The sequence below is a fragment of the Schistocerca nitens genome, chromosome 2 (assembly GCF_023898315.1).
Source record: "Schistocerca nitens isolate TAMUIC-IGC-003100 chromosome 2, iqSchNite1.1, whole genome shotgun sequence".
NCBI classification, from domain to species: domain Eukaryota; kingdom Metazoa; phylum Arthropoda; class Insecta; order Orthoptera; family Acrididae; genus Schistocerca; species Schistocerca nitens.
In genome coordinates this window covers 1063967156-1063985704 of record NC_064615.1, presented here as the reverse complement: position 1 = coordinate 1063985704, position 18549 = coordinate 1063967156, and the positions used below count along the sequence as shown (strand labels likewise).

The 18549-nt window shown below is 39.0% G+C and overlaps 1 protein-coding gene across 1 annotated transcript in view; it reads left to right on the top strand.

The window, feature by feature from the left end:
• Positions 1 to 18549, top strand: part of LOC126234789 (guanine nucleotide exchange protein smcr8b-like) — a 96528-nt gene that overhangs the window by 37440 nt on the left and 40539 nt on the right. Inside the window, exons 4-5 of the mRNA XM_049943538.1 lie at positions 15755 to 15953; positions 16431 to 16538. Coding sequence (XP_049799495.1) covers positions 15755 to 15953; positions 16431 to 16538 — 307 coding nt within the window. The remainder of the gene's footprint in view (positions 1 to 15754; positions 15954 to 16430; positions 16539 to 18549) is intronic.

The window sequence follows — 18549 nt, the reverse complement described above, 5'->3', positions numbered from 1 at the left end:
CGTAAAACAAAACAAAACAAAACAATCAATATTGATAATGCAGAAAAGAGCTTATACTGTAGTACTATATATCAGTATGCATTAGTTAGTCACTACTGTACAAGAATGCCACTTTTAATGCAAAGACTGTACAGCCCTGACAATGCTGTTAAGTTGCACAAAGCCAAGAAAAGAGGTTCGGCGCAGTGTGGCACTGTGGATGTGGATATCAAACTGCGCCGCTCTTTACGACTATGAACAAGTTACACTCAGTGTCGGTACATCAAAGGAAATAGCTCATTCATGAGCACTCTGTTTGTTGGCATTTCTTATTTTCCATTATTATTGACACATATGGGCACACACTGGAATATTGTTCTGTACCTATGAACTCTCTCCTGCAGTCAGTGCAATGAAAGAGGTGGTTTTATGTACCAAGATAAAGTATTCCAAAGAAATGTACAATCTTCGTTATTTTCAGCCAGTTTCAGTTTATTAGAAGCATCTTACGTGATAACAATGTGTCGAACGAAAAGAATGTATCACTAAGTCTTAACAATAAGATTAAGGTAATCGAAGCCCGCGAGAAATGCAAACTCTTGGTGCCTGAAATAATGTTGCATTTCAGATGTGGTAAAACACAAATTTATGATACTTTAAGAGCAAAGGACAAGTTGTCAGTTGAGTGGATAAAAGGAAGTGGTCAAATGAAGAGAAAGACAAAGAAGACAGGAAATGAAGAAATTAACGCCGGCCGCGGTGGCCGTGCGGATGTAGGCGCTCCAGTCCGGAGCCGCACTACTGCTACGGTCGCAGGTTCAAATCTTGCCTCGGGCATGGGTGTGTGTGATGTCCTTAGGTTAGTTAGGTTTAAGTAGTTCTAAGTTCTAGGGGACTAATGACCACAGCAGTTGAGTCCCATAGTGCTCAGAGCCATTTGAACCATTTGAAGAAATTAACGAGATAGTGTGGAAATGGTACATAAGTGTCTGGGCAAGAAACTTACCATTGTTTGGACCCAGGTTGCAGAGTGAGGCTCTGAAGGTCCCTAAAAGAGCTTAGAAATTAGAAGTTTAAGGCATTCACAGGACAGTGTAGCAACATAATGAAAGGCAATACTGTAAAACGTGATTGCAAATTGCAACCCAAAAGACATGTTCATTGCCGATGAAACGGGACTGTTTTATCACGCACTGCCTTCAGAATCTCAAGCAATTTGAGGTGTAAAGTGCACCAGCAGAAAAATGTGCAATGAGAGGCTCACTGTATTGTTGTGTGGAAACATGTTAGTTGAAATGGAGAAGCCTTGGTGATTGGAAAGGTGGTAAAACTGCATTGAGACGTCATTAAGCTTCCAGTCCCATGGAAAAACAATAAAAAGAGGTGGATGGTGAATGCTCTTATGGAAGAATGGTTGAGCTCTTTAATTACCAAAATGAAAGAAGGAAATTACTAAATTCTCCTTCTCCAAGACAATGCAACCCTGCACCCCAAAATCAAGTTATCAAATGTCGAATTTGCTTGGTTCCCAACAGTTTCAACTAGCATCACATGACCCTTGGATCAAGGTGTTACTTACATATTCATGTCCCATTATAGGCTATTATTGAAGAAGCCGAAAATGCATTTGTTCTCGTACAGTCAGTGTCTGTCCTGGATGCAGTTAATTTGATTGGATTGGCAGTAAGGGAAATACAACATAAAACTGTTACCAACTGCTTTAACAAAGCAGGGTTTGAAGGTCAAGAACAAGATGCTTCTGTGGCCATCAAAGCTCAAGAAAATGCAGCAGCAATTGCCGAATTAATTAAAATGTGAAACATTTCATGTAGTGCAGATGACTACATTCAAAGTGAGGATTTTTGATCAACTCACTCCACCTTTACTTCAGCAACAGATTTCATACAAATCTGCAACACAGGAGATGATTAGGAAGAAACAATGGAAGGAAAAGAGGAGCAAAACGATGTCCCTGGAAAAATTAATATGCTTGAAGAAGCTGTTGCATGCATAAATGATGTCATGCAATGTGCAGTACACACACATCATTCCAAGCTGTTGGAACTATTATATAGTGCAAAAGTTGCATAGGAGGGGAAAAGAAAGAAAAAAAAACTGTTTTGGACAGGGAATTCAAACAGTTTTCCCTCCTTGATACGTGGTGCAAAAGTGAAATGTAAAACAAATAAACATAGGAAGTATATAAATGAATTTAAAATTATAGTAGAAAAACAGAAATGCCATATTATTTATTAGGTAGTGTAATAATCTAGTGTTCCATAGTACAAAATACAGTAAACGAACATCTTTTGTGCAGGGAGGAAAGTACATTAATATATGCATAATTACAAATGTATACCTTTTTGCAGGATACCTATCAAATTTTATGTTGGCTAGTGAGTTTGGTGTAATACAGAAACTTGTCCAATTTGGAAAATTATTTCAGTCCCATGTGATTCTGTCTGGAGCAAACTTTACTGTAGTTTGTGCCATGAAAGAGATTTCTTGAAGTATTGTATGCAAGTTCTTGTGGGATGTACACCACCTTTCTTTGAGTGTCTGCCAATTAACTATTGTACAGGGTGATTCAAAAAGAATACCACAACTTTAAAAATGTGTATTTAATGAAAGAAACATAATATAACCTTCTGTTATACATCATTACAAAGAGTATTTAAAAAGGTTTTTTTTTTCAGTCAAAAACAAGTTCAGAGATGTTCAATATGGCCCCCTCCAGACACTCGAGCAATATCAACCCGATACTCCAACTCGTTCCACACTCTCTGTAGCATATCAGGCGTAACAGTTTGGATAGCTGCTGTTATTTCTCGTTTCAAATCATCAATGGTGGCTGGAAGAGGTGGTCGAAACACCATATCCTTAACATACCCCCATAAGAAAAAATCGCAGGGGGTAAGATCAGGCCTTATTGGAGGCCAGTGATGAAGTGCTCTGTCACGGGCTGCCTGGCGGCCGATCCATCGCCTCGGGTAGTTGACGTTCAGGTTTCATAACTAACCTTTTTCGTAGGACTCTCCATACAGTTGATTGTGGAATTTGCAGCTCTCTGCTAGCTCTGCGAGTCGATTCTCCTGGGCTGCGAACAAATGCTTGCTGGATGCGTGCTACATTTTCATCACTCGTTCTCGGCCGTCCAGAACTTATCCCTTTGCACAAACACCCATTCTCTGTAAACTGTTTATACCAACGTTTAATACACCACCTATCGGGAGGTTTAACACGATACTTCATTCGAAATGCACGCTGAACAACTGTCGTCGATTCACTTCTGCCGTACTCAATAACACAAAAAGCTTTCTGTTGAGCGGTCGCCATCTTAGCATCAACTGACACTGACGCCTAGTCAACAGCGCCTCAAGCGAACAAATGTACAACTAAATGAAACTTTATAGCTCCCTTAATTCGCCGACAGATAGTGCTTAGCTCTGCCTTTTGTCGTTGCAGAGTTTTAAATTCCTAAAGTTGTGGTATTCTTTTTGAATCACCCTGTATTTCTATTACACTCTTTCGCATGTCAAACAAAACTCTTACCATTCATGTCACCCTTATCTGTATATGCATGATCCTCCCATTTAGTCTGATCTGGCATAGACCGCATACACTTAAGAAATATTCAGTAATGGCCATACAGTTGTTTAGTATGCAAGCTCTTTTGTCAGCAAATTGCAATTTTGCAGTATTCTACCAACAAGCTTTAGCCTGCTATTTGCATTGGGTACAATGGAACCTGCATGGTCATTATGTTTCGTACCCTCCACCACACACTGTAAGGTGCCTTCCAGAGTATAGCTGTAGATATCTCACCAGTGTTCCTCCAGTATATGTGTGTGTTTAAAATATGATTTATCCCTAGTCATGTCTCATTAATCTTTCAGTCATAGAACACCACAGTGTTACATTTCATGAAGTGCATAACTTTGCAATTTTCTATATTAAGAGCTAGGTGTTGGACTTTGTACTAGACTGATATTTTAATGACATCTAAATCAGGTGCATAAAAACCTGAGCGTTCAGCTAATATTATCTGCTATGGACCTATTGCAGCCCTCCTGGGGCACCTAAATATTTTTTGTCTGTAGATAACATTCCACCCAGGATAGCACGGTTTGTCTTGCCTGTTACAAAATTTTCAGTCTAGGTGCAAACCTTGTGAGATATTCTCTTTAAAAAGAGTAAATTTGGCACTGAAGTTTTATAGCACCAAATCAATGAGTTTTCCTCCAGCTGTGGTATTGAAGAATCATTTGTGAAGAGGACAAGTTGAGTTTCACATGATAGAAGTTTCCAGAGACCATGTGAATTTTCATGGAGAAGTTTGCTTTGTCTAGGAGGTTCAGGCATTCTATGATTTTGCTACAAATGGATGTGAGTGAAATAGATCAGTAGTTCTATCATGAGTACCACTTCCTGCTTTGTAGATTGGTGTGACATGTGCTCTTTTGCAGTCATGGATTGTGTCTGCCCAAAGGATCTGTGGTAAGGTGTGGTCAAGAGCAGAGAGAGTTCACCTAAAAATTCTGTATAGAACTTGACACAAACTCCATCAGGCTATTGGACTTTATTGAGTATTACAGCTGTAAGCTGTCTTTAGACATCACTACTTTAGTACTAGGGAGCACCAAAAGTGAAGGCCGAGAGTGTAGGTCAGTTCTCTCACTGTCTCTCCCACCCCCATTTTCCCTCTATTTCTTAGAGCCATTGGGAAGCCTTTGGCATAGTCTGGCTTGGTCCATGACTGTAAGCTCACACTGTTGCCACAGTGTCATCTCCACTATGGGTCCCACCCAGATAGCATTGTAAGAAACAACATCTATCAAACACTTATTGTTAACATAGTTTATGTGAAAATACTGCACTTCATGCTGCTGCTGCTGGCATGGCTTTACAACTTTGTTGCTTCCCTCTATACCACATTCTCTTGTGTGTGTGCACTGCATGGAAATATATGTGTGCAAAGAGAGCAGTGATTTTCATCAGGTAGTATTGCTGTTTTTGTGTACAAGTGTAAGTGATTGAGATTTAAGGCACACAGAGCCAAAGAAGTGTTGTGTGCAAGGTATATGGATTTCCTTGTGAGACTACAGACATTGCCAAAAAGGAAGTTTTTTTGGCACTGCAGTCTGGAACAGCAAAGAGATGTGGTGAATCACTATGACTCATACAGAGAATATTTGTAGACACATGGACAATGAAAACTGTTGGTCAAGAAATGAAGGTTCAATCTATGAGAAATAATTTACATCCTGCAAAGAAATAAATAGTGATATATTTTAATACTGATTTTTAGATTTACTGTGTGTCCTAGTGAAAGGAAAGGTTGCATACAGAGATTGCACATTCAGAATGAAAGACATGCAGAATTTATTTGAGAAAGCAACTGATGAAGTCACAGTGGAAGACTGCATTAGGTGGATATGCAACACCAAAAACCTGCAAGAAAACGACTTTCTGAAGAAAAAAACATTGTCATTGATTGAAATTAGTCCCTGGATATTGAGTCTTCAGAACAGGACATTTAGACAGCAATAAATTGAATTAAATGTTCTGTTTGTGCATCCTTCCTATCTCTCAAGCTGGAAGTGCTGTTCCTTCTCTCTTCTTCCTTTCCTGTCACTTTCCCTTTCCTCTATCCCCCCAAAAATTGTTAGTACAAGACACAACAGTCACCAGCATATGTTGCATGTGCCAGTATGTTTGTCAATGTCATTTGTGGGGAGTAGAAGACCTGTATTTTCTGCTTTTTTACCAAGGTTAAAACTAACCTGCAAAGGTAAGGAATGCTTAAATTTTCACATAATCAAACTTGAAATAGCTTTATAATTTAACAGATTAATAGTAATAATGTATTTGGACAAATGTGTTGTCTAAAACATTAAGAATACATTAATTTGGAGATGCTGCTGTTTCACTACAGTATTTTCTAAGCATTTTCCTGACAAATGGTTTCACAGCCATGATAAATTATTTAAAATAACTCATTGTCCACGTCTGATTCTAAAATTGTTATTGGAATGTACTATCTGCTGATTTTGAGTATGATATCATACCATTTTCATGTGAGTACCATGTAATTCATTTATCATACATTTGCCAGACAGCATTGTCTGATGGCATAGCTTGCTGGGTTCAGCTCATCACACACTGGCTGAAGGCTTCCTATTTGTGGCGACTGAGGGATGGTGAGAACACTGAGAGTCAAACTGGCCTGCAGTCCCTCCTTAAAATCTCTGGCCCCTCACCAGGACTAACACCTCAATCCATAGAACTTCTTACCCCACCCAAACCATGTAGCTCCACCTTTTACCTTCTTCCTAAGATCCACAAACCCAATCGCCATGGCCATTCCATAGTTGCTGGCTTCATAGCACACACCGAGCATATATCTGCCTTAATTGATCAACACCTGCAACCCATAGTACAAAGGCTTCCCATATACGAGGTGCGGCTAGAAAAAAACCGGACTGATGCTGGAAAAAACATTTATTTACAATTATTTACAATTTCATGTTATCTCCTTCAATGTACTCTCCTCCTCGGTCTCTACACCGCTCCATACGAATTTTCCACTGTTCATAGCAATGCTGCAGATCATTTTCAGTAAGTCCATACATTACTTCTGTCACTTTTTCTTTTACTGCTTCAACAGTCTCAAATCTAGTTCCTTTCAAAGCTGACTTGACTTTAGGGAAAAGAAAAAAGTCACAGGGGGCCAAATCAGGTGAGCAGGGTGGATAATCTAAGATGGGAATGTTGTGTTTTGCCAAAAACGTCTTCACTGACAACGCACTGTGAGCTGGGGCATTGTCTTGGTGAAGGATCCATGACTTTTTTCTCCACAAATCGTTCCGTTTTCTCTGTACTCGCTCACGTAGGGTAGCCAGGACGCTAATGTAGTAATGCTGATTCACTGTTTGTCCCTCTGGTACCCAATCAATGTGCACAATCCCTTTGATGTCAAAAAAAACAATCATCATTGCCTTGAATTTCGATTTTGACATTCGTGCTTTTTTTGTCGTGGAGAACCAGGAGTTTTCCAATGCATCGATTGGCGTTTAGTTTCGGGATCGTAAGTAAAAAACCACGATTCATCGCAAGTAATAACATTTTGTAAGAAGGTGGGATCACTTTCAATGTTTTCCAGGATGTCAGAACAAATCATTCTTCGGCGTTCCTTCTGTTCAATTGTGAGACACTTTGGAACCATTTTTGAACACACTTTGGTCATGTTGAAACTTTCATGAAGAATCTGCCTAACACTTTCCTTGTCAACTACTGTTAACTCAGACACTGCTCTGATTGTTAAACGGCGATCTTGTCAAACAAGTTTACCGATTTTTTCAATGTTTGCATCAGTTTTTGCTGACAATGGTCTGCCAGTGCGAGTGTCATCACTGGTGTCTTCGCGGCCATCTTTAAATCGTTTAAACCACTCAAACACTTGTGTTGTAACATTACAAACGTTTCACTTGCAGATTTTCCTAGTTTGAAACAAAATTTGATGTTAACACGCTGTTCTTTCTGTACACTCAACATTTTCCGACGCACAGACAAAACGTCAACTACTTAAAACAGACGCCACGGGCAGACTGAGTGCAAGAGGCAGATGAAACTCGAGCAGTAGGCGGAGCGAGAGTCACGTGACAGGCCACGCGACTTTCAGCCTTATTGCATTCGTTTTATTGTTTCACCAGTACTAGTCCAGTTTTTTTCTAGCCACACCTCGTATATTAAAGATGCCAACCACTTCCTACATCGCCTGAAATCTGTACGTGTCTCACTCTAACCACACACCTTGCTTGTCACCACTGATACCACCTTCCTCTGACACCCCCCATGTACGTGGTCTGTCTGCTGCTGAACATTTCTTCAGTCAGTGCTCACCTATGACATCCTTCCTACTCACCTTAATCAACTTTATACTTACCAACAACTGCTTTACCTTTGAGGGGCAGACACACAAACATATCAGGGTCACAGCCATGGAAAACAGGATGACTCCTTCCTATGCCATTCTTTTCATGGTTTGCTTGGTGGGGGCTTTCCTGAGATCCATAAGCCTTCGACCCCTGGTTTGTTTTAGATACATTGGTGACATCTTTGTCATATAGACTCGTGATGAGGCTGACCTATTAAAATTCTTGGAATCCCTAAATACGCTTTCCTAACTAAACTTCACATTGTCCTATTCCGAATTCTGTGTCACTTTCCTTGACATTGACCTCATCCGCACTGTAGGTCAATTGCATACTTCTATTCACATTAAATCTCTTAAAAAAACAAAAGTACTTACATTTTGACATTGCCATCCTTTCTGTGCCAAACATTCCCTCCCATACAGCCTTGGTGTTTGAGGCAAATGTATTTGTTCAGATGCAGACTCTTTACAGCAGTGCACTACCATTCTCACCCCAGCATCAACTAGACATTATTACCTCACCAGCCTAGTTAAAAAACAGAGTTCCTGGGCCATCACATCCAAGCCTGGTACTGCTGATCCCTCCAAAAAAACAACTTAGGAGTACACCACTTTTTACGCAGTGTCATCCTGTTTTTGAATGTATTAATCAGTTACTTTGACAAGGCTATGGCTTCCTAAACCATGCCCTGAAATGAGTTCCATTTAGTCAACTTTTTGCCCTCCACACCTAATCTCTATAATATTCTTGTCAGACCCTATGCTCTTTTTGCACCTATCTCTCTGTCCTATGGCTCCTACCCCTGTGACTCTCCCTGCTGTAAGACTTGCCCTGTGCATTCTCCTACCACCACCCATTCCCGCCCTGTAGGTGGCAAAACATATTCTATCAAAGGGAGAACCACTTGTGAAATAACATGTTGTATACCATCTGCTATGTAAACACTGTTCGACCTTTCACATTGGCATGACTTCCGCCAAGTTATCAGTTAGGATGAATGGGCATAGGCAGAGGGTGATACTGGCAACACACAGTATCCTGTTGCAGAGCAAGCTCTACATCATGACAGTCCTGACCTCAGTGCCTGTTTCACCACATGTGCCATCTTGATTCTTTTCTCAGACACCAGTTTCTCAGAATTACACAGGTGGGACCTGGTAGTATAACATATTCTTGGTTCTTGCCATAGAACTGGCTCTACAACATCTTGGTTCTTGTACCTCCTGCCTTAATTCCCTTTAATTTCTGTGGTCTTGGCATTTATTCACAGTAACTATTCCTTTCTTCACTCCCTTTTAGTTTTCTATATCTTTCGTTTTCAGATCTATCTATCTTTTGCTGCCCATCCCCGCTCCCTCCATCATATATCTATCACATACAGTGCAGTTAGCTTTCCCCTCTTATCAACTTGTGCACAATATTTTGGCAGTAATCTTTCCCTTGTGTATTGGCCTATCTTTCACCTTTAAGCTGTCCAGTTTTCAAATCTTGTCTGGCACAGTCTCCAACAATCAGTCTTTCCTTCTAATCCTGTCTCCCCTGATCCAGGGTTCTTGGCAACTTTTCCAAACTCTACCTGTTTTCGTAAACCTCACCAATCCTTTTCCTTTGCCCCTATTTCTTCGCTTTCAACCCTTCTCCCCAAAGAAGGAGCCACTGGTTCCGAAAGCTTGCAAACTTTAATACCTTTATATGTGTGTTCTGCTGCCATTAGGTGAGTAGATTTTTTTATCTATCCAGTTACATTATATTTTCAAAAATTGATTGTAATTGGTTCAGTTGTGTCCTCATTATCCCTATGGGAGTGGTATGTAAGGGTTTGTGTAGTATATTCCTGGATTAATCACGTAAGGTTGGAACCTGGAGACAGTGGCAGTGTGTGTGGGAGCTGTGCTTGTGTAAATATGCGCATGTTTCCTATTTTCGAAAAAGGGATTTGTCGGGAAGCTTAATTATTTTAGCAGTATTTTTTACAGGGCCTGTCTGCGAATCAGTGCCTCCTCCATATGGTGAGTAGCAATCTATCCTTTCCACATTGTTGTTCTCTTGTAGGACTGTTTGCATCTATTTTCAAGCATCTGCCAAATAGTTCTTTGGATCTTTTTGACATTCTTCCATGGGTCAAACAAATCTGTGACCATTCCAAGTTCTCGAGAACTGACATCAGATATTCGAATTCCATATCCAAGAACAAGAACATGTTGTGACTGAGCTCATTTTGGTACCATTTGAGACCTGAACAAAAACAGTTGTCTGTTGCACTCATAAAAGTTCATGGTTATTGGGGTGTACTCATTTTGAGCTGCTTTCACCTGTTCACTTATTGTATTATGAGATGTCTTTTTAAAAAAAATTGGGTCATGCATTGTGGATGCAGGCCTGCTTTTTCTACTTGAGAACAGAATTCTTGATTCCTTGAAAGTCTTGATTCTGACTGTAACTATCCCATGGAGCCTGTCTTTTCAGTAAAAATAGAAGTTTGGTCTGAATCTGTCACTGATAGAAATTTCAGGGTTTGGTGGTGAATGTTATGTGACCCCTCAGCTTTTCAGTAATTCTTCCAACTCTTGTCATTTTGTTGAGGATTATTCTACAATTTATTGACTGAAATTTTCATCTGTTTGGGGCAGGGCCTGAGGGCTGGTATGATCAGTTTGAGTTCTCTGCTGCAGCATTTATTGTGTTTTGTCATTCCATACGCAATCAGCTACACTATTAGCCACTTCTGGCACCTAGTGCGACAACCCTGGTCTATTTGGGAGGGACTCTGTAACTTTCAGCTCTGTAGTACAAACCTCAGAAGCTGCAGTCCAGGTTGTCACAGAATCAATGAAATCTGTGGTTCAAGATGTGCACTCAGTTCAGAACACAGGACTAGTACATTTTAGGTCAGTGCTAAAGACAGAGATGTATATTGATATGACACGAACAAGGCTGATTGTTTCCACCTTGTCACTCACTGGACAGAACCATGTATGACCTCTAAACCTGTGATGACAGGCATAGTTGCTTTTTTATGAGTACAGTAATTTACAACTGGTTGCATCCTGTATCCTCAATTTCAATGAATGCATATGGTTCTCCTTCTCATCCCTTGTGGCCATCTCTTTAAGGGATACCATTATTTGCCATGTGTTTGAACTACCAACAATTAATAGATCCTTTCCATTGTGATGTAGATGGCTTTCCAACAGTAGAAATGTTTCTTTCTGGCACTGACTTAGTGTCAGTTTGAGGCAGCACATCATACTTGTTGGTGAGGGGGATGGTTGCTGTACCCCCAGGCTTTCCCATTGCAATGCTTCCCCTGTATTAGAGTATCTAGTCCTGCTACTTATACACCATTCACAGACAAGCAAATGGGCATGATGCAGAGCAGTGTTTTCTTGAGAAGAAGCAGCGTATGTGGAAATAGACAATACTCGAGGTACTTTGAGTTTCTCAGGCAAGATTTTTGGGGTAGTTTGTGTGACACATGCAATTGTAACAGCTTCCAGTTTTTTGACTTTACTAAAGCCAGCTGTTAACTGTTCCCAAATTTCAGCCAACTCATTTCAAGCCTGTAACAGCATTTTCAATGTGGTTTAATTCTAGTTTAGGTCGACAAACATACATATCTCAAAGTTATGTTAATTAAGGAGAAAGGCATAAAAATCTTGGCAGATAATATTGAAAGTCTAACACATTAACAAGAGCAAAAAAATTGAAACTGAATACAACAGATATATATCAGATTACAAATAAATATGTGAAATTTAAAATATTTCCCAGTGAATTAAATGTTCGAAGAGATTTTGGAATTGCAGCTGGTTATCATAAACTTCATTCCATGATATTTCAACTGCTGTATAGCCTTGTATATTAATGCCACATTGTGTTATATTCGTTATGGCCTTTTGTGATTTGTAGCCCGTGTAATTAATCACACACTCTGATACAATCATCAACATACAGGTGACTCCAGGCATCTCACTAGTGTTGCTGCATCTGGTTACGTCTGACATGTAAAATGCACTTTTAAAGTGACATTCTGAATGGGAATTATTTTGTGGCTGACAATTCATGAAAAGAATTGAGATGCAATTTGAAAACAACTATTTTATCACTCAATCACTGTCAGTAAACCATAGGTGGTGAAGAGTTAGAGAGTGAAGAATTATCAGAGAGAGAATAGTACAATGTTCCTGTTGCTTAAACGATATTGTCAGAGTTCTTACTCTTTGCTGCTCCTGTGGTTGCATATATAATTGTCAAGTCAATTTCAGTAGTGTGCCACTGTGATGCCATAGGGCTCAAGGCCAAGAACTTTTCTATATTTCAATTTAGCAAGCATTTACTCTACCAGGGATGTTAAGGTTGTTTAGTTCCTGTCTGAAATTACCTTTAGCCTCTCCACATTTTACACTACTTTTTTTTTAACTTTTGGTACTCATGGAAAATCATTTAAGGATTTTTCTGTACTACTAGTAATTCACACTGTGTGATCTAATTACTGCGGCTGGATGAATGTCAGGATGAGGAATCCCAGCAAGAAAGCAGATATTCATTGTTTGATGTGGAGAAGACAAAAACATCATCTGAAGATCATCTGTTTTGTTACCTGCAGATACTTTCATAATTAAAGTTGACGAAGAGTTTCTTTAAGACAGCAGAGGCATTCACAGACCAATCGCATCAAACAAGATTATGCATGTGGTGCCTGTTGAAATATAAATGATAAGAGTAGTCTCTCATGCCCAAAGAGAAGTCATTGAGATGAATTCACTCTTATATTACAAACAGCAAAGCTAATTTGCAGGCATGGTGGGTCTCAGTGAGGAGGCTGTGTTTTGAAAATAATATAGATGTTTAATCATCACACGTTGTACACCAAAGAACCAATAGATGGTGTTGCAGTTCGGATGTTTAATCATCACACATTTTACACCAAAGAACCAATAGATGGTGTTGTGCTCTCTCTCTCTCTCTCTCTCTCTCTCTCTCTCTCTCTCTCGCTCTCCCCCTCTCTCTCAGAATTAAGCACCACAATCCTGTCTTTATGAACACAAGCAAACAGTGACATTACTTACTAGGGTATATGGATTTATTGATTTTGCTTTGTGTGTTAAAAACTTAATGACACTGCTTTGCTTATTTCAGTATACTTCTTTCTTAGGAATATTTTTTTAGTTCAGTGACAGAATTAAATGCCATAACCTTATCTTTATAAGTACAAACTAATGTTGAATATACATGGCTAGGATATATGTGTTTAAAGATTTCAGTTTGTGTATTAGAAACTTAATGTCATTGCTTTGTTCTTTTGATAGATTTTATTTATATTGTTTGCTAGGAAAAACATATTTATTTAGTCTGCTTTGTGATTGGGTGCCTACTCATTATATCTTGATTTTGTTTTGTTTACAAATAAATATACGTAGAAAATGATTGAGTCTTTCTGAATACACCAGGATGGCTAAAAGACTGAGGATTATGCGATCTCATGACTGCAGTGAAGATCGTGAGGTGAGACCTAAAGCAACTTGAGAGCATCAGGCTTAACTGCTCTTTGGAAACCATATCTGAAAGCAAGGTGCGATGTTACTCTGATTGAATGTATCATATATTATCTCGCTCCTCAGAACCCTTCACTCACGCTGGCTGAAAGTTATTTCTCTCCAATGTAACATCATGGAGCAGAAATTTTTTATAAGAAGTGGTGCAGCCGAGCGAGTTTTTATTCTCCAAGTCCTGCTTATTCCTGTTTACCTTTTCACCTTAACATGTAAAATTCCTAGTGAGCTTATGTTATACCATGACCATAAACAAAGCATAAGGCCAGACTTTGCATGTTTCTAGACCTTAGTGTCAGTTGCTTTTCGCAGGGCCAGCTCTACATGGGTCTCTCCCATGTTATTGAAGCAAACAAGCTCTTCTTTCATGTCCCCAATTTTACTACTACAAATGTTGTATACAAAGAAGCTTTATCATTAAAAAATGAATTCCACATGTTCAGAATCTTGAGCACAGCTATAAACACCCAGGCAATGCTGAGTTTCTTTGCTAGTGTTACACAAGTCACTCAAAATATCACACTCACAAATTAAACACTTCTCAGCTGTTATTTACAGAAAACTGTTTTACATAAAAACTCATTAATAAATGCAAACAAGTACTCACATAATAAACTGATGGTAACAGCACTGTATAAACATGAGCACAGTGAAGTTATTTTGTCTATTCACGTAAGGTAAATGGACGGAAAGTGCTGGGGATGTATGTCTGTCTGCTAACTGACCAGCAAGCACTCCCTCTAACCCACTACATCACAAGCAACACCTACAGGTGGTTTCACAAAGCATGTTTTAAATCGTCTTTTTTATATATATTAAAAAAAAAGGAATGTACCGACGATCTTTTTTATTGCTGTTTCCCATGGACATTCTTCCAAAATATGTTTTAAATCAGTGGCAATACAGAGTGCAGGCATGCCCAAGGAATGTTTATTTTCCACTAAATAACTCTAAATGGCAAACAGAATTAGAAGCTGGTATAATAAAGGGAAAACACACACACACACGCGCGCACACACGCGCGCGCACACGCGCGCGCGCGCGCGCGCGCACACACACACACACACACACACACACACAAACAAACAAACAGAATCCATGCCAATCATTTGCATGCTGTACTGTACTACTAGACAGAAAACCTTTCTCAGTCCTATATGGAAGTTATAACTTTCTTCAATGAAAGGCTACATCCCACACCCTAAGTGCTGCTCACTCTTCAGTTTATGATGAGCCATCCACCCCATGTTTTCCATTTCTATGCATTCCCAGAGCTCAATTATCCCTTTATCCCTTAATATGGCTCTACTGTATTTAGATGTAGTACAGACATTCAACATTAGGTCTTAATCCTGTCTCTTTAACAGTAACTTCTATTAATAATCTGTGATTTTTCAATCCCTTGATCATGCAAATTTTAATCCTAAAGATGAAATGAGTAGGACCTTTTCCCTCATAAGTGTAACATTGTTTGATTTTGTACTGGGAAACGTTTTTGTTAGGGGTCACAGTTTTCAAGTTCAACCAGAGAAGCATCAAAAAGTGACCTTTAGGTCATTATCCGGAGAATCTTTTGTGCTATTCTCAAGTGTCAGGTCATGAATCCATTATCTGACTCTCACCTTTTGCCTCAATAGCATTTGCTGATGAGATGACAGCAACTATCTCTGAACATGAGATAGGTCTGTAGAAACCTACTGAGATATGTACTGTCTTAGGTTTGCTGATGCAGCAGATCTCTGGAAGCCATAAAGATAGCAACAAAATTATATTAGAAATGCACTAGTGTTACATTTTTCATTTGTCGGCACCACCATACATCAGAATGCAAAGCACAAGGATGGGTCTTTGAATGTATACACTTGAAATATATGAAAATTGATATGATCACAAGAGAAAGATACAGAATATTTTTATATTTGTAGAATGACCAAAAAAGACACACTTAAAATTTTTGGCACTATCCTGGATTTGGTGTGATTACCTTCTTATAGTCTTTATATCATGACGATTTGATAAGCCTGACAACCTGGAGATGCCGTCATAAGCTTCCATACTTCCAGTAATTTATCACATGTTTGTTAATCAATTAAAAATAGTTGCAAAATGTTAGTGAATCTTCTTACTGACTTTATTGATTCCCATTTTGTGGGCCTGCTTGTTTAGTTCTTTTTGAAGTGTTGTAAAATATTGGTTGAATTCAGTAACTTCTATCCATTAGTATGTTTTGTTAACTTTAAAACATAGTTTTCATTTACGGTTAATGTAATCCTTGTGGTTTTTCAGTGGCCAGTTTACTTTCTGTGAGGATGTGCAGGTTCTCCAAGCAGATGTTGTACCTGGCCTACATGCCTATGTTCACTACTGCACTCTCCATGACCTAGGGGCCAGGGGGTTTGTACGACCACTCTGCTTTGCCTATTTATCGACTGACTTAATTAAAGTGCAATCACTGTTTCCTACTCTTCGAGAACAGTTCCTAAAGGTTTGTTGAACATTATTTTCATATAACTGATAAATGTTTTTATTACGGTATTGTAATTATTGATAGAGTGGATGTTAAGCAAAATGACAGCATACTAAGTTCAAATAAAAAACTGAGACAGTTTTTGGTTGAATTAGTGTGTACGGTAGCCTTTTATTGACTCATTTGCTTCAGATATCAGTAAGATGGTCGGTATTCCACAGTAGGTGAATGGAACTAACTAATATAGTCTGAAAAAAGAAACATGACTGCTGCCACTACTAAGGAGATGTTTCTCATGGCATATAAGTGCATATGGGCTGTTGTTCAAGTTTCATGTAAATCCATCAATTCACAGAAATTTCGTCTTTAGTTTAATGAAATTCATTGAAAATTCTAACATTTCTGTTTTCTCACTCATTTGTCTTACAAATCTGTGAATGTTGTGCTGTTGTGCATCAGATTGTATGGATATTTTTCCTTTGTTTCTTCCACAAGGCAACAGAAATCCTGCAGTTCAATAATCGACAATGGTTTGTGGAAGAACTTCTAAGAATGATGACCACTTTAAAGGAAAAACAAAACATATATTTTTCATTGAAACAGGTATGTAACAGCTTACATTTGATCTTTGTTTTTATTGCAACATTATAAATTTTTGGCATTTACTTTTCTGTTATATTGCTTCTAATTAATTGCATTCTAGAAATTATTTCAGAGCCAAGAAATATATGTAAAACTTCATAAACTGTTGTTTCGTAATCCCTACTGTAGTCTGTCTTTGCAACACACAGTGTGGCCATGTTAAGTATGTTCACAAAAGTTGATGATCTCGATTTAGCTTATGATCTGGCTTACAATTTTAACCTCCTACGAACTTTAAGTCTGACTGTTATTTGTGAGGATTTCTAGCAGCCATATTGATAAATGTTTCTCATTAACAGATTTTTTTATAAAAACCTAATCAAAAGGCAAATATTGGTAAATTCTATAGTATAAGCCAACAGTTACCACAGCAGCTGTCTTTTGTTGTTTTACTTATGTTTGAATGGTGAAAGTAAATGATGTGGAACTCATTTCTGATGTGACAATGTAATTAGTAGTCTGATTGACCCTGTTGTAGTGAAAAGCATTTCTTGAAAACAACGTACATCACAGTGAAGGTTCATATACACAAATTTTGAAGCACTTTTATACTTGCCAGCAATTATGTAGAAAACAGGAAGTATTACATACTCAGGTTTGTCATTACACATGTACAAAAATCAAATATTAAAACACGCTTGCATTGTCTGCATCTATAGGGTGATTATTATTGAACAATATATTTAAAAAAAACTGTAAATTAGCTACAAAGTACAGCATGCACACACTTTATTCAACATGTAAATGTCACTACAGGTATTCAGATTTAGGTTATGACATGTTCAATATGCCTGCCATCCTTCGCGATGATGTGGTGCAGGTGAATAGCAATAAATTCTGTATGACCCGATGAAGTGTCGGAACATTGATGCTGTCGATAACCTCCAGAATGGCTGTTTTCAGCTCAGCAATGGTTTTGGGGTTGTTGCTGTACACTTTGTCTTTAATACTGCTCCCAGAAAAAGGAGTCGCATGTGTTCAGATTCAGAGAATATGGTGGCCAATCGAGGCCCATGCCAGTGGCCTCTAGGTACCACAGAGTCAGAATGTGGTCCCCAAAATGCTCCTCCAGGACATCAAACACTCTCTTGCTTTGATGGGGTCGAGCTCCGTCTTGGATGAACCAAATCTTGTCGAAACCAGTGTCACTTTGGAGATCATCTTCCAAAACCTTCATGTAGAGTTCAGTAGCAACTGCCTCTTCAAGGAATATCACTCTGATTATTCAGTGACTGGACATTGCATACCACACGGACTCGCATTCGGGAGGACGACGGTTCAATCCCGTCTCCGGCCATCCTGATTTAGGTTTTCCGTGATTTTCCTAAATCGTTTCAGGCAAATGCCGGGATGGTTCCTTTGAAAGGGCACGGCCGATTTCCTTCCCAATCCTTCCCTAACCCGAGCTTGCGCTCCGTCTCTAATGACCTTGTTGTCGACGGGACGTTAAACACTAACCACCACCAGCATACCACACAGTCATCTGTTGAGGGTGAAGAGATATCTCGATCACAAAATGCGGATTCTCAGTCCCTAAAATGTGCCAGTTTTGCTTATTGAGGAGCCCATCTAAATGAAAATGTGCCTCGTCCTAAACCAAACCATACAGTGCATACTAATTCCCATCATGCCCCATGGCCAACCGTGCAGTTTGAATGTCCTAAAGGAAACCGTTCAGAAGTTATGATGATTTTTTTTCATACAGTTCAATAATTGTCTCTCTGTACTTTCATACTCTGCAAACAACCGTGAAAAGCATAGTGGAGGGCACATCCCACTGTACCAAGTATTAGGGTTCCTTTGTGTTTCATTTGTGGAGAAAGATTGATTACATGCCTCTGTGCATGGTATAGTTACTGTAATTTGTTTTCATGGTCCCTAAGGGGATGTTACACCAAGGCTGTGATCTGTTTCAAGATTCCTTGCTTGATACTGTTTTTTTTTTAATTGGTAAGTAGGCTGTTGCAGCATA